The sequence below is a fragment of the Curcuma longa genome, chromosome 14 (genome assembly GCF_044706935.1).
Source record: "Curcuma longa cultivar G26 ecotype Majalengka, Jawa Barat chromosome 14, ITB_CL_G26_1.1, whole genome shotgun sequence".
Classification (NCBI taxonomy): domain Eukaryota; kingdom Viridiplantae; phylum Streptophyta; class Magnoliopsida; order Zingiberales; family Zingiberaceae; genus Curcuma; species Curcuma longa.
This window is the reverse complement of record NC_133874.1, coordinates 9,900,821-9,918,273: the sequence shown is the minus strand read 5'-3', so window position 1 is coordinate 9,918,273 and position 17,453 is coordinate 9,900,821. Positions and strand designations below refer to the sequence as shown.

General features: G+C 32.8%; 1 protein-coding gene across 1 annotated transcript; it reads right to left on the bottom strand.

Moving 5' to 3' along the window:
• Positions 1-566: 566 nt before the first annotated feature.
• Positions 567-8,953, bottom strand: LOC141845314 (vacuolar protein sorting-associated protein 60.1-like; the record flags this gene model as incomplete). Its single annotated transcript, XM_074733383.1, is given in 6 exon segments — positions 567-727; positions 809-920; positions 1,050-1,121; positions 1,204-1,297; positions 7,673-7,824; positions 8,751-8,953. Coding segments are annotated over 6 exon segments (660 nt in total), but the record flags the coding sequence as incomplete, so codon positions are not given.
• Between the last annotated feature and the right edge of the window lie 8,500 nt (positions 8,954-17,453).

Here is a 17,453-nt window from a genome sequence, read left to right as displayed (position 1 = left end):
AGTCAATCATCCTCAAACTATATTCCTTCAAAACATCAAGCAGCTGACATCCTTACCAAGGCCTTGCCCAGACCTAATCTAAGTAAGATGAACACAATTCTTGGGTTGAAAAGCATCTACTACCTAGATTGAGTGGGAGTGTCGAAAACCAATCAAGGTGGATTTATTGTAGATTTGATTGCAGATTTGATTTGATATTGTATAATTATGAAGATTTGATTTGATTTGATAATAGCTGTAATTAATTAAAAAATATTATATGATTTTAATTCCTTAAACAAAAATATATAACTTGTATATAAAAGTGGCAAGGTTAATGAAATAAAAACAAGATTTTCTAGAGAACTTCAGGTTCAATCCTAAAGATTTTGCAAAGCTAGGGCAAAAGAACTGAGTGCTACATAATTCACTGTTTACCATTGACGAAAAGATATTTCAAATTGTACAATTCATTTATTATATTGTACAACAAATATTGCATATATAGTATAATCACAGAAAGTTGGATGCAGAAAATTTCCTAGTAAACAGTATTAGTCTTAAGCATTTACAAGTTATGGATATACCTGGGGCCTTGCTCTGTTGGGCACTGCTGCAGCATTGCCCATCGGAGCTGCAGGTAAGTTAAGTTCTGCATCCAGATCAGATTCCTTATCTGGTTGAAGGTAGGATGGAACTGCATCAGATTCTGTTTCTGTTCCCATATCAGCTTCCAAAGCATCTAGCTCTGCATATATTATCAGAACGAATAAATAAAAGACCTAAAATGACAACCAGGTAACTTGTAAAGTGTGTACAAATATCATACCACCCATTAGCTCTTCCTCATCAATGTCATCAGGGACATTGTAACTTCTTCCCAGAGATTCCTGGATCTCTGTACTAATATCCATCATATCTATCATTTCATCTTGCATACTCTGCATTTAGAAATAATTTCAGATACAAAGAACAAAAACACCACAATTTCAAGTTCCTAGACCAAACTGAGATGAATGATAAAATGTACACAAATCTTTTAGCTTATATTATATGTCAAACAAACATACATCTATGGCTGAAATATTCACGGTTTTCATAACCCCTTTCAACTCCTTGTTCGCAGATTTTAGTGCTGACATCTGGAAGAGTTGTCAGTATTTTGTATCAGCAAAAGAAAACAAGTTAGAGCAATAAAATGTTGATTGAAGCTTCAAAACATACAGTATGTTGAGCATCTTTAAGTCCCTCCGTAGCAAAAGCAACTTGATCAAGGTTGTATGTCTGGTTATATATCATGTCACGCTGCCCCTCATACCTAGTCAAAAGGAAGTGGAAATTGTCCATTGCCCAATAAATTGTGCATTTATGCATGCAACAAAATCATTAAAGTGATGCAAGGGAAATATCAGCTAGTAGCATCTTTATTCAACTAATAAAGCTAAATTCAAAATCAAACTACTCAAAATGCAATGGAAATATCAGCTAGTAGCATCTTTATTCAACAAAAAAAGATCAGTTGAAATTCAAATTATTTATAATGCAAGGGAAATATCAGCTAGGAACATCTTTATCTGACAAAATAGAATAAGTTCAAAGTGAACTATTCTGATTGTGTAAAGAAGCTATTTTCCATTAACAAACTTAAAGGCTTGTTAAGCTCATCAAACTAGAAATCCATGCTCATCCGTTTCTGGAGATGTTATACTTAGATCCACAGCCCCCATCCAGCATAATTATGAAAGACATTAGTTTGCACTGGAAGGCTACATTACAAATTTACAATCATGAATCTGCACAACTCTGATTATTTTGGCTGCATATGGAGCACTAGAAATCACAATGTTGGAGTAAATATCAAACCAAAACTTTGTCACAAGCAAGTGACTGGAGAAAAGGGTGCCAGCATGGCATACAACTAACAAGGGCTTTGCTTATTAGGCTCAACCCATTTATAACTTCAACAGCTTTAAGACTGGGAAAAGTAACAAAACAAGGCTATGGCCCAAAATAATTTTGTAAAATAAAGCCAAGCGTGAGTTGCTACACCTAGTTTGCAATTAATCTGTTTGTTCGTGGCTCTCAAAAAATCTCATAAAAGATTGAACAATAGGTTTCTCGCTGTTTGTAAATGAATGGCTACAAGAATAGGAATAGAAGTCACTCCTTAGCTCATTGACTAGTTACACAAATTATGTAGATTCTGGTACACAAGTGTATCTGTTGCGAGAAATCTTGTAATTTGATAACTTACTAAAATATGCCCTTTCTGAAGTATGGCACATCTCCAGAATAAAATAAAAAGAAGTAAAAAACCAGAGCATGAAGACATAGTAAAAAAGAAAAAAAAAAAAAAAGCAGAAGATTTTAAGAACCATGGGAAGTGAGAATAAAATTTAAATTAAACATGAAGGTGAAATTTGAAAATCATTCGAATCAAAACCTTTTGCATTTATAGTAAAATTTTTAGTGGATGAAATAGAACTTCTGGTAAAATAATCATATTAAACACAAACTTATAGCACTTTCAGCTGACTTGAATGCAATCAGTAGTTGGACACTATATTTCGTGAAACATAACCACCACACTGGATATTAAACATTTTATTGGACTGTCTCAAAAGAAAAGATATGATTCTTTCATTCACAATTTATAAACAGAAGAAACTGATTATACCATTGCATATGAGTAGAGTCTACAAAACCACAAATGCAAAATATTATTAATATTGAAAATTGTATGAACAATTAGAGAAGGAAAAAACAACTAAGTTCTTAAATGTAAAAAAGTCTGTCAATATGATATGCATAGTGATCAGGTTAGACCTATGCTTGATATCGTGTCTCCTTTCCCCACATTAGGCACAGCACACCCAAAACTTCACCTACCCACATGTTCCTCCTTTCTCTCTTCTATTTAGCATGACAATCAATCTCCCAACCATTCATTTTTGACAACCATGTTTTGCCGCCATTCCTTCCCCACCTCTCTGCCTTTTCCTTCATCAGTCAGATCTCTTCTCCAACATGAAGAAGCCAATTGCAGTCCTCTCAAACCCTACATCCCATGTGCTCCAACATAGCTTCTCCCCATTGTCATTATCAAAGCGGAGCGACGACCCCCTAAACACAATCCAACACCTCCCTCTCTCCTGAATCTATCAATCAAAAACATCCTTAGCTACACCATAACTTGCACCACCTCCCCTCTCAATCTGCCTTTACCTTGTGCTACCGTTTCTTTGATGAGTCACAGCCATCAACGACTCGTGAAAGATCCTGCCAATATCTTCCACTATAATCAAGCAGCCACTAGCTTCTCCTCTCCCTTTGCATCAACTGCCCTATGCAACCTTCTTATAGTTGTTGCTTTCCTTATCTCTAGACAGTGATGTTTGTCAACAATGAGCAGGTTGCAACAGAATTTTATAGTATGGTGGAGGCAACAGCAATGGCAAGATGGCGTATTGGATGGATCGATGTAACAAGGATGTACGTCCAAGCACTACTCATCCAGTCGGACATCTCAAGGCATGGCTAACTGGGACATCACATGATGAGTTATGATATTCTAACTAAAGTGAATCATAGGTTGTTAATTCTAGTACTGAATTTTGGATCTATGAATGATCAATTGCACTGGTATGGCAAGGTTCATCTTTATATGGATGGTATAGGGCATATATAAATGTTTGGCATGATGCCAATTCGTGTGGCATTGTCATGTTAGTGCAAGTTTTGTTATGATGTTTTAAATGAGGCTGATTAGTTGTTAGAGGTAGTTGTAATTAGCTGAGGCTTATCAACTAGAATTAGTAATAGGATATGTGATTCTGGCATGATTTGTATAATTTTAATAACTATGGTGATATTTGAGGTGACAATTTGTGTCAAATTAACTATGCTATAAGTGAGTTGTCTTTCAAATTAATATAAAATTATATAGAAAATATGAAAATAATTATATATTTAAAAATTTACATAATCTAAAATTAATTAAACTTACTACAAGGTTATGAAATCTAGCATAAATTTCTTTAGACATTTTTAAAATTTTAATTTACTATTAAAACAAATCAATCTGGGTCACTCACATATTTGAGTTGTGTCGATTTTGTATTTTATCTTTGTTACTTGTGTTTCAAGTTGAGTGGGATCCAATTGGGCTAGTGTTTAATATTTTAGCTCAAGCCATTATGTTATTAATGTGTATGTTTGAGTTGTATGTGTGAGAAACAGTAATTTGTAAAATTCATTGTATGTTAACTAAAGGGTTAGATAGTGTTGTGCTATAGTTGGTGGTATGTGAGTGATCTCTATGTATGTCGAGTTGTAGGTGGGATATGAATAATTCGTAAAATCATTTCATGCTAAATAGGGGGTTAAGCATAGATGAACCAGTTAAGATGGTTGATTAGGTTTTGTTAGTGTTGTGCAATGGTTAGATTTCACATGCCAAATCTAAAGAACCCTGAGTTATCTCCTTGCCCTTTACTCATTTTAAATTACCCTTTGAATTCTTCTCTTTAATGATCATTTTCATTATGTTATTTCATCATGCCATTATACAAGCAATTAGTGTAGTTATATTATGATATACAACAATTAAAATAGTGAGCCATGCTGATCGACACAAGTGGATTTTACTGTTCTGCCCGCCAACCGACACCAAAAATATTTGGCACCAGCACTTGATAGCAGGTTCTCAACAGTAAGCTTTCCGTCAAATGTTCTCCACGAGACAACAGTAGTCTCACAACCAGGCGAGGCCACCGTAAGAGGCCTCGCGACCAACGAGGTCGCTATGATCTCCTGGGGACCCCACGACAGCCTCACCTGGCCACAAGGTTGTGGCCACCTTGCGGAGAGTATGCAGCAGGCACAACCGCCACGACCTCGCAACAGTCAAGCACAGACACCACGACCTCATAGTGGCCAAGCGTGGTCGTGGCCTCGCATTAGCCATGTCGTGGCGGCAGGCTACTGCCCGACAACGCCTTGTAACTCCCCTCTTTTCCCCCTTTTATTTCTTTTCTTTTTTCTATCACTAAGAATTTATTTTCATTCCTTTCCCTCTATATTCCTTTGTAAGGAAAAATATAATAATGTATGATTATAAGGAAAAAATTACAAGAATTTAGGACCAAGATTAAAATATATATATATAATAATAATAATTCCTATCCTTATAAGATATAATACTACGATTGAGTATATATAAATTTAGTTCAATTTTAAAATGATCAAAATAAATTTAAATTAAATTCAACTATTATCATAATCACCATGTTTACTACTTGGTGGACCACACCATTGAACCCTAAATTGACTTTTACTTAACCCTAATTTTTAAAACATTGAATTTAATTTAACAATATTAGATTCTAAACTGAGAATAATCAGATGGATTGGTGGAGCTCTTACAGAAGCAGGATACGACCATCTCAATTTCTTAAACAGATTGGAGGAGATATCGATGAGGAAAAAGACGATGATGAAGCTTTTCTTCAAGAATTTTAATTTTTCGGATCTCGACCCAGACATTCTCAAACATCCCAACCCCAAACTCAACCAAAGTTGGTACATCCAATGGATTATAAAACTCCCTATTGAATTAGTGATAGGGATGGTAAATGGGTTATCTATTATCCATATAATTAAATTATGAGTAAATTGTAGATTTATATAATTAAACTTGGATCAAGTCACGTTAATTGGTATTTTAAACTAGATATCCATATCCAACCTAAGATTCAAATGCATTATATTTTTTGACCCATGATCTGACCCAAACTATAATAATTCGAATTTTGTAGGTCAAATCAAACATCTGATAGGGTTTTTGTCCACCCCCAGTGGTATCATGTTTACATGGTACAATTAATAAGTTTTACAATGATACCTTGAACCAATCTTTTTACTCTTGACTTAAGTATTTTGCTCTACACAACTATTGATTGCAATATGATGGATGGCTAGTGTTTATGTATGTTAGTTGAGCAGATAATCTAACACCTAGTAGGAACATAGTAAACATGAGAAAATATAAGAACATGAGGATAGATTTTACAGATACATGCTTAAATTGTTAAATGTTGGCCTCTAACCTCACAGATGATTTATGCAAGGAGCATCACAGTGATGCTCACATGGCCCAAAACCATGAGTGGTCTTTACCTAGTTTGTCTCACTTGACCATGTGCCAACAAGCGCAATGTGTTGAATGCAACATGCTTGAGCTACTACTAGTAGTTGTACCCATGTTAAAGTAAACACATGGTGCCATTCTATATAGGTTGACACTTGAGAGAGTGCAAAGGGTATAAGCACAGGTTCATCCTCTCAATCATTGATTGAGATAATAATATTTCATGCAATCATATGTTTGTTTACAATGCAACATTTATGCACATGCTAGTAGATATATAATTGTTCAAGTGTGTTTTCAACACTTGGAATTAATAGTAGCAGCATTTTGGGTGGATATCTAATCAAGTGATAGTCTATCTTTCTAAATGTATTATACGACCACATTTTATTATTTATATGTAGAATGTATACAATCATATTTATTGCATTCCTACTCAATCTTCCATGATAATTCTTTTGGTTCCTTCTAGTTTCAAGGGTTGATGTCAAACTAACTGCTACACTCAGTCAAGGTCACTGGAATTTTTGAGGTCTAGTAATTTTATTACTTGTAGTCGATAGTTCCTTGTATTAAGTCCATCTTCATCTGAATGGTGTCTATCACTCGATGCATTGCCCTCAAGATAGGTATATCAAGTCTGCAATGCTCATACCTAACAAGGCCAACTCTTAACATTAGCCAGATACCAATCAATACAATTTATTGGACCATCATGCTTCTTTCATGTTCCGTAGTGTACCATAGACAACATGAAAATGATCATTACAGCCTCATATGCAAGATGGAACAAACATCAACCCAAGTGAGTTACAAGGCTCATAAGAGTCCTTGAACTTGTTAATACATGCTGGTAGGTACCAATTTGATAGGCCTTTGAAACCATGCTTTAAGAAATATGTTGATTTTTGTAGGTCTAGTTGAAAGAATGAATGTGAGAGTAGTCCTCTATCTCTAAGAAGTGGCAGAATGTTGGTCTACTTCATCATACCTTATGGAATGAAATGACATAACTAAGAATGATGAAAATTATATACACCAACTACCCATAGAAGAAGTTATAAGCATGTCAAATTAAGTTACAAGGTTCATAAGAGTTCTTGGACTTGTTAATACATGTTGCTAGTTATCAATTCGCTAGGCCTTTGAAACCATGCTTTAAGATTTATGTTGACTTTTATAGATCTGTGATAACTTGAGCAAACACATAGTTGAAGTCAGTTGAAAGAATGAATGTGAGAGAAGTTATTCCTGTATCTGTAGGAAGTGGAGAATGTTGGGCTACTTCATCATACGTTGTGGAATGAGAAGGCATACTTAAAAACTATGACAATAATATACACAATATAGAGAGTTATAAGTATGTCAAATAAAAGAACAGTAGCTAGACATACGTTTGGCAAGAAAGCATACAATACAAAAATGCTTTTAGGGGATAAAAGAGCAATGAAATGTATAATAATATGAATACTACCACAGTAAGAAGACATTTCATTCGAAAAAGTCATATGCTAAGATGAATGTAAGAAGACAAAGATAACCTACATCCTCCTTTGCTTAAGAACCCTCATTGCTCGAGCTTTAACAGCCTCTTGAGCAGGACCAGGTCGCGTTTTCTTAATCTGCTCCTTGTATCTAGCTAATTCAGCATCAAGCTTCTTGATTTTCTCATCAACCGTTTCACCTCTTTTATTTATCTGAAATTTTTTGCCATAAGTGGCAGAAAAGAGATTATAACAGATATCATTTCCAAATTCTCCATATAGAATAAATGAGATATCACAACAATGAGTGGATGGAGCTCATGTTTAAAATTACTCTTATTTAAACAACAAAACCTAAATAATTATCTCAAGTCTGAAGAAAGGCATGTGTGAACTAGAAGCATTATTTCAAAAAATTGAAAATCTTGAAGAAAAATCAAAATCATTAAATAAGGAACTGCTAGCCTTCTACAAGGCGCATAGGCTACAATGTTGCTTGAGAAAGTAAGCTTTCTGATCAATCAGCAAAGTGATCTGCATACCTGAGTTTTATTGGCTCATTATCATTCATTGTTTAGGATGTTGATGCATTATCATTAACCAATCTAAACTGGCTTGAAATGTGACACAAAAAAAAAAAAAAAATCAAAGTAGGCGAATAAAGGATGTAACTACAAATAAAGAAAAACATAGAACTTTCATTCCAAAACATAAAACATATAGTAAGTAAGGTATAGGTTTATTTTGAAAGGAACATGTTCCAACTATAATCAATTACACATAAGAACAATATCTTGTCCGACCTCCAAATTACAAAGTTGAAATATTTCTACGCTTCTTACATCATAAGATGGAGTGGCTCATAGCAAGACATCTAAAGATAAGTTGAGCAAAGCAAATGAATCCACCCCCCCCCCCCCCCCCCCCCCCCCCCCCCCCCCCCCAACACAAACAAGAAGCTCGCCCTTTAAAATTCCGACTAATGTGCAATCAAGGTTGAAACTTCAAACTTTAAACAAAAATGAAAATGGAGATTCAGTTATTTAACACGAACCCCTTCAAGTCACGAGCCGCGTTAGAAAATTCCGAGAAAAAGAGATACTTGGAAAAGGAAAGTGCGGAAATTAGGAAAACCAGACCCTATCAGTTGCTTCCTCGATCGTCGGTGGCGGATCCTTGCTCTTCTTGGCTCCAAACACCCGCCTCATCTCGGATCGTATCCAACCTTACTCCCAAGTCCCCCCTTCCCAAGACTGCGTCAGAGCAGCCTACGCTACAGACACAATGAGGGCGCTCCGTAAGCCTGCGCGTGACGGCAATTCGGCGAAGACTTATCTCTCGAGTATGCGATGGAAGACAGAAGGGGACGATATCGACGAAGTGGTCAAAAATGGCGAGGTTTCGCATTCAGCAAGGAGAGGAATTCTTCGTCGTGGGAAAACTCCTAATCGATCGGATCTATTCCAATCAGTTCTCATCTACTTCCTCCTGCAATCTCTCTCTCCACCCTTCATCCTATCATTCACGCATCGCAGTCGTTCATTCCTGAAACACCAATTGAGTCTGTTTCTTGTTCAATAAATTGAATATAAAATTTAAAAGAAAAAAATACACTTAAAATTAATTTATTAAAAGTGAAGGATGTAATTTTAAAAATAATTATTTTTATTTTATTTTAAATATATATATATATATATATAATTTAAAAATAGAAAACTTTTAGTTATCCAAAAGCCTTAAATTTCTAGAAATATTTTAAAAATTAAAATGAAAAGCATGGTAAAGACAAATATAATGATAATATAAGTAATAAAGATGCTAAATACAAAACTCTCTTCGACTTATAAGATGATAGTCTCATTTTTTAGCATGTTATGTTGGACAAATTTTTGAATTTTTACTTAAGTTCTTATTAGAAATATTAATTATCATTATGCTAATGGTAGGTTTACAACATTATTAAACCTAAAGTTGAATTCTCTCTTATCGACATTGGACATGGCTTTTTTGTTACAAAACAATTGGATCGAGATCCCAAAATTATTATAAAAGTATCTTAATGAATGTTGGTGAAAATCGATTGTTTACATTTGGGACTAGAGCTAAACAAGAGTCTTACTTCTTCATTCTAGTGAGGAAGTTAATCTTATGACATTGTATATGAAAGCTCGTAAAGTCGAATATGTCATAGATAGTCATGCACCAGGGCCGGCTTTAGGCATAGGCCTTAGTGCCCCAATTTTAATGGGGCCCAATTTTTTAATATATTAATTATTATATTTGAGAGAATAAAAAATTATTAAAATATTTAATATTTGAAATTGGGTATGATCATTGGATTTCGTATAGGCATGATTCTAATATATTTAATATTTGTTCATTCTCAAAACTCTAATTTATTAGTTTTTTATATTTCTCTTCTTCCTTCCTTATTAACCTAATAATCTATTTTACCCAATTTCAAACAACTTAGTCGTTTGATAGCTTATTTTCTCTTCTCAAGACATTTTCGAGGTGATCACAAGGGGTGCAAGGAGAAGAACGATCAAAATTAAGATCCTTTGCTATAGATTTTTCAGTGATCTTAAGACCTAAGGGTATCACCTTCCTCATTTTCCTATCAAATCTTTTTTTTTAATGTTTCTGTTAATTTTTTATTTTCTTATCAATGATTTCTGTTGTAAACTTGTAATCTTGATAATTTACATTAGAAAAATTAAAAATTTTAGACTTGTTATGTCACATGTGATTTATCTTCATATTTCATCTTTATTCTAAATATTTCATCTTTATTCTCAAAATTTTAGAAAAATTTTATTGTGAATATTTCATCTTTATTACTAAATTATTCTTATATTTTAATTACGATAAAATTTCATCAATATAATAATTTTACTTTTGAATTTCGTAGGTAATTTTCAAACTTTGAAATATCATCAGATTAAAATTATAAGACATAAATTAGATTTTATTAGTATTTAATTTTAAAATATTTTTATTTCTATAAAATAATAAGGACTTATATTTTTATTATTATTATTTGAATATAAATATGTTTGCTAAAAAATACTATTCTGGATATACAAAAAAATTAAAAAAAATATTATTAAAACTTGAATATAAAAATGTAATTAATAATTTTACATCTCAAAAAGCTAGAAAATTTAATTTTATATAAAAAATTTATTTTTAAAATTAATATTTTAATTTATTAAAAAAAAATTAAATCCATCATTGTCGGTCAAGTCCAGAATAAAAAAGGATGAGAAATTTTTTTTAAAAATAATAATAATTATTTTTAAAAAAATTTTGCCTAGAGCCTTCAGGAGACTTGAGCCGCCCCTGTCATGCACCTCCCTCGCGGGGTATGGAAATTCCTAATCTCCAATGGTAAGTGGAAAATATAGTTACACCTATTGTAGCAACAACCAGAGAGTCAAGCTAGATCATATTTAGGTGGTGATTTTAATAAGTTAGTGTGCAATTTAGGTAGAAATGATGACAGTTAATTCGATCGAGACAAGTTCAAACTTGATGCCAAGTTGCTCTCATTAACCCAATTATGGCACAATTTGGTAGTATCTTGTGGTTGGAAGGATCTTGATTCCAAGTGCTAGAATTTAATGATATTGATTGTTATATCATTGGGGAAAAAAAGAGTTTAGGTATAAATTTTGAAATTAGTTGGACTTTTTTGCAAAAGCCCAATTAAAAAGCAACAATTGAATCTTTCTTTCACTTGGTTGACCTTTTCTTCTTCTTCCTCTTTGTATGCTTTCCCTAATCCTAATTTTTTCGGAATCAACATTCACTCACCCTCAAATCCTCCGTCATACATCGTTGTCGCTAAATGCTTTTGCTGCCAATGTTATCGTCGTCACGCTACTATCGTTGCGTCGCTAATGTTCCATAGTGAAGACCCTTCGATTTAAGGTGGAGTTTTCTTACTTAAACTCTTTCGATTACCTTTCGTGCATGATTACAATTTAGATTCCTTTTACTTGATCTTTTTATTGATTCGGAACTCAACCAACAGTCAAAAATTCCGTAACTCTTCTCGGTTGTTATTTTAGTTCATATTATATGATATAAATCACTTACATATAGCAAATGCCGTTGATTTATTTGGATTCCAATATAAGGGAAATAGAATTTGTTTGTTTTGATAAAAATATTATTTCGTATGTAAAATACTGCTATAAATCACCTTACTACTTGATGATAATAAATAAGCAACAATTTCATTCTGTTAAAAAATAATAATAGATTGCATGCATGCTTTTATATACTCTATTGTTTGATTTTATCATTTATATCGCGTGCCCTTTTCATATACTACCTATTGTTGCTTTTTCAAAATTTAATAATGAAATTTAAAAAGGGATAACCTGAATTATTATAAGAAAATAAGAATTGATGATTATCATAAATAAATTAGGTTCATGAAGTTCTTATACCTAAAATAAGCAATATAATCATACGAGAGAGTTTCGACTCAATACTCTAAGAAGCTATATAACTTCTCAACCAAGTTAATAAAGAAGTGAATGTAACCCTCGTGTCATGGAACTTCAGTTCTATTAGTTATAAAAGATCTGAGATTATTGATATCAAAGTAATAATAAAATAACTCTTTATAAATATAGAACTTTTGCTCCGTAATTTAAAAAGAGCTTTTGAGCCTTTCTGCGCATGCATAAACGTCCACTAAATTGAAATGATTTTTCTCATGGGGTGAATTGTATGTCTTCATCCTATTCTTATGTGAGACACCTCACGGGATAGATTGTAGGTCGTTCACCCTATGTATGTGTTTGTATATATGCATTCATATAATGTATTTCATATTGGGTGAATTGCCAGTCGTTCACTCCTTGTATATATGATCATCTCTTTTCGATTGATTGCAAGTTGTTCACCTTATTTATGTATATATAAATGCTTACTTACGATACAATTTTATTATGGATGGATTCCAGATCGTTCACTTTGTTATATGTTGCATTTATTTCAAGTAGGTTGCAAGTCGCTCATTTTGATATTTTTCATTTATACATGATATATTTGCATTAGGTGGAATGCAGATCATTTACCTTTACTTAAATAACACATTCTGGATGAGTATATTGTATGTCGTTCACCAATAAGGCAATAATGAATGAAATGTTAGAAAATGAGAAAATAAGAAGAACTAATGATATTAATTAAAAAGGGAATAAAAGATGAATGACATGAAAAAAATAAAAGATAAATAATATTGTTGCCCTTTTTAATAATATTTTTCATGCATATTTTTCGTATCTCCACTTTACACTTTGTGCTCACTTTCCTTTTTTATTTGACCTCCAGATTCACACACTTGAGGCAGTTTTCAAGGGTTTATCAATAAAATTGGAGGATTATTCAGAGATATTCAACAATTGTTATGGAGACGGTTTTTACTAAGTTCATTCAGTTTATTTTTATTTGTATAGTTGTCTACTTGTACATTTTATTAAGTTAGCTACTTATACGTTTTGTTATTTCAGCATTTTTCATTTCATTATCTATACGAGATCAATTGCCAGTCATATCATGGTATGGTAAAGTCAAGTTTTAGGGTTGAACGTTGTCTACACCATTAAATAAAGTATTGTTTATGTTCGTATAGCTTGGGTACCCTTGTTGGGTATTATTTATATATTTTAATACATAAATGAATATTATCTGCGCAAAGAGGCTAACTTCCATATAGGGATGGAAGTATCTGGGTCATGACATTGATAGGCTAAAGTCCATAGGAGGGAGGGGTTCAAAGAGATTTGAACTCAACAAACTAAATGAAAAACTAGATAGAAAATTCTCGAGCTTGCTGAGAGAATGGCATATCCTAAATGCTCAGTTGTGGTTCTACTAAAGTATAACTCTGGCCATAGTCAATTATTGTTATTACTTTGCGCAAACTATTCCATAAATTGCTTGGCAATCTCATTTGAGATTTGAGGGTGTGCTCAAAGTATTTTGGCCCCAAGGAACCCTTGCTAAATGGAAAAAAAGATCTCCGAGAATACTTATTATAAGAAAAAGAAGAGTACTCATTAAACTTAAAGGTATTCAAGAAACTTGTTCCTTAAGTGTAAACTATAGACTCAAGGTGTTTGAGTCATGACTAATTGTTGCACTAGATTGCATTTTTTTTAGGAAAATACTTATGATTCCAAAATTCACCTTGTGATTGGGTTCAATTTGAGATTGAAACACACATTATTATTGTTGGTGCAATTAACCTTTGGTCAAAGTTGATCAAGCTCTACTTGGCTCAAATTGAATTTTGATGTTTAATTAATATATTTATTGATTAAGTGAAATGTCAAATATATCAAAATAGATCAGATATTTAACAGTTGATTAATATGTTCGATGATAGCGACGTCGAGTAAAAGGGAGATTATTAGTACAATCGAATTTGGATCAAGGTTGATCAAGATTATTTTAGGTGTTGGGTTTTTATGGTTGAGTGAAAAGTCAAGTAGGTCAAGGTTGATTGGATATTTAATAGTGAAAAAGTCCAAATGGGTCATGATTGATTGAACACTTAACAGTTGCATGTCCAACAGGGAGTTGGTAAGGACAAAGTCCAAATGGGTCACGATTGACGAGACACTTTATAGTTAGAAGTCCAATAAGGAGTTGGCAAGGACAAAATTCAAGTGGATCAAAATTGATCAAACACTTAGTGATTGAAAGTCCAATAGGAGTTAGTAAGGGTGAAGTCCTAACAGATCATGGAGGACTAAATATTACGCATAAGAGATGGAAGTCCTAATAGGTCATGGAGGATTGAATATTAGGCATGAGATTGAAAGTCCAAACAATTAAGGAGGACTATATGTTTGACAATGGTGAAGTCCTAGCAAGTCAAGGTTCACCAAATATTAAGCATGAGAAGGGAAGTCCAAACATGTCAAGAGAGATCAGATGTTTGGCGATGGTGAAACTCTTGTAGTTGCAAGTCAAGGTTGGTTGAATGTTAGGGAAGTAAAGTCTCGACATATCAAAGTTTATCGAATACTAGGTAAAGGAAATCCTAGTAGATTGAAATCAATCTAATATTAGACAAAGTAAGAATTCAGCATTGGTAAGACTGAAACAAATGTACAAGTCGACTATTATGGAATAACAATCAATTGATGAACCCCTAAACCATGAATTTAGGATTTAAAGGGGTTTGCGGTGTAAGCAATTGACTAATGGGTGTTATCAGTTGACTACTTCATCAGTCGAGTGAAAGACTCGATTGCTAACACTGTTAGAGCAAACAAAGAGTTTCTAAGTTAATCCAAGAACTTGACAACTAATGAAACAGTCGACTGATAGTGATATAGTAGTCGACTATTGTTCTCAATGCTTAGTTGAATGAAGCCATTGGCAAAGAAACATTCGATTTTGACCGGAGCAATTAACTAATGGGAGCCATTAGTCGATTGGTAGGCAATTTTCAACCCCAACCTAATGCCTATAAAGGAAGGTTTTGTGGAGGATTTTACATGCCAATTCTTGAAGGTTTTGGGGGAGAGTGCTACTGCATTCCAAACCTTTAAGAGACATTTCAAAAGCAACCAATAGCTAGTAAAGTAAAGATTTCGAGTGTAAATTAGTTATTTACATTATATTTGTTTTCATCTTTATTTTTATATTTTATTTGTATTTGCTTATAAGAATAAGTGTTTATAAGAAGTTTTTCTGCCTCCAACCCAACAAGGAGGAACAATAGTGACCCTAACACTAAGAAGCTAGATTGTGGAATAAAAATTGAAGATTCTGAACTATGTAAAAATCGGTTTGTATGCTTGTGTTTTGTTCCATGTTTGTTTCGGTTATTTTCCGTTGTGCATTAATGTTTTGTATATAAGTACACGATCGATCTTGACGATGGCCAACTTGCTTCTCTTGATAATATGGTCACTATTGAGGAAATCTAAAAGGCTATCTTTTGTAAGAACCCTCATATAGATCCAACCACGAGTTGAGTCCGAATCGGACCCAATCCAGATCCATAATTGGATCAACGAGTTGTCCCAAATTAATCGTGAACTGCCAATTTGAACTGTTGATTCATTTTATTTTGTGGAGTTGAATGTTAGTGGCAATTTTGGTAACAATTAAGATTATTTGAACCTTTTTTATCAATGGTTATGATTTAATGTCTATTATTTTTCAAACTCTATAAACGGACAACTCATTTCATTATTTTCATACCATCTTCTCTATTCTTGTCTTTGAATTTCAAAATTTCAATCGATTTTCAACTACAATTATCCAATTCTAATGGAAACAGGTTCATCTCAATCTCGAAAGGCCAAAGAAATAGTCACTCCAAATGTAAATCTCGATAACATTCAATTTATCGATGATAAGTCAGAGCAACTTCTGACACCCGAGACACAAGTATGAAACTTCTAACATTCATAATACTTCATCTTTAAAATTGTCTATTTTTTTAAAATATTTTAAGAGAATCACTCTTTCATTAGAAGAATTGCATGCAAAATATAAGTATTACAAAGCGTCTTATAAATTTCAATCGGGTGCATTGTTATGGGTCATTGAAGAGACATGTCAAAACAAAGCACCCAATGGAATTTAGAATCAAACGTTCTCAAACACAATTATCCAAATTTTCATCAATAAATGGAGATACCAATTCAAGTTTATTTAAGTGAATCATCATCTAATTGTTTGTATAGAACATATTTGTTTTAGTTTTGAGTCTAAATGCATATTTTAAAATTTTTATCAAAAAATCACTTAACCCATCTACTAAACGTGCTCCCTAAACCATACTTACTAGTATAATAAAAAAAATAGTAAGGCAAGGGAAAAACATTTAATTAAAGAATTTAGTAAATTAAATAATAAAACAAATTTATGTTATGATATTTGCAGTGACCATTGAAAAATTCATTCATATATGGGTGTGATATATTATTGAGTCGATAACTCCTCAATAATTAAAAAATATTTATTAGCATATCGAATTTTTAATGAAACACATACCGTCACAATATCTCTCAAGAACTAACACTATGGGAATAAAAAACAGAAATAAGTAAGAGTGTCACTTCCTAAAGTAATATATAACAAAAATAAAAAGGTAAACGAACTATGTGAGCTTTGATTCGAACCCTATATTTTAAGGGGATATGTAAGCAACTTAAACAAGTGCAAATCTTTTTTATATATTTGTAATAAATTTTATAATTTTATAAATATTTGTTAAATAAAAATAATAATAATCTCGAACTGCCACAAACCTTGAATCAAACCGTAATTGATAATTTTGAACCGTGAACCATAATCACATTGGATGATTAAGGTTAAAGGGTTGGGTTGATATTCTTGGAACCAGTGGTTCCGAACTGTGGTCGGATCTACCCTCATAAGACACAAACCAAATGGTTTTCAATAGGTTTCTACTTTAAAAAAATAGAAAATTATCAATCATGAGGTAGGGAACTTCATCACAAAGGTATTTCATGGAGAAACTTTAATAGGAAGTATAACTCTAAAATTATTATGCTTTGTTTAAAATCACTCTTCAGTGTCCTAATCTCACTACTCCTTGCTAATTTATTTATATTAGGATAATATGTGATTATTGTACAAGAGGTTGTTCATTCCTTCAAGCATCTCAAAGATAAAAAGGGATCAATGCTCATCAAGATTATCTAAAGAAGGCATATAACTGACTCAATTGGGGATTTTCATTGTGGAAACCTATCCTCGGATGGAATTTCGAACTTCTTGAGAAGGGTACTTATGGATTTTATCACTGCACACTTTTTAAATATATTGTGGAATTA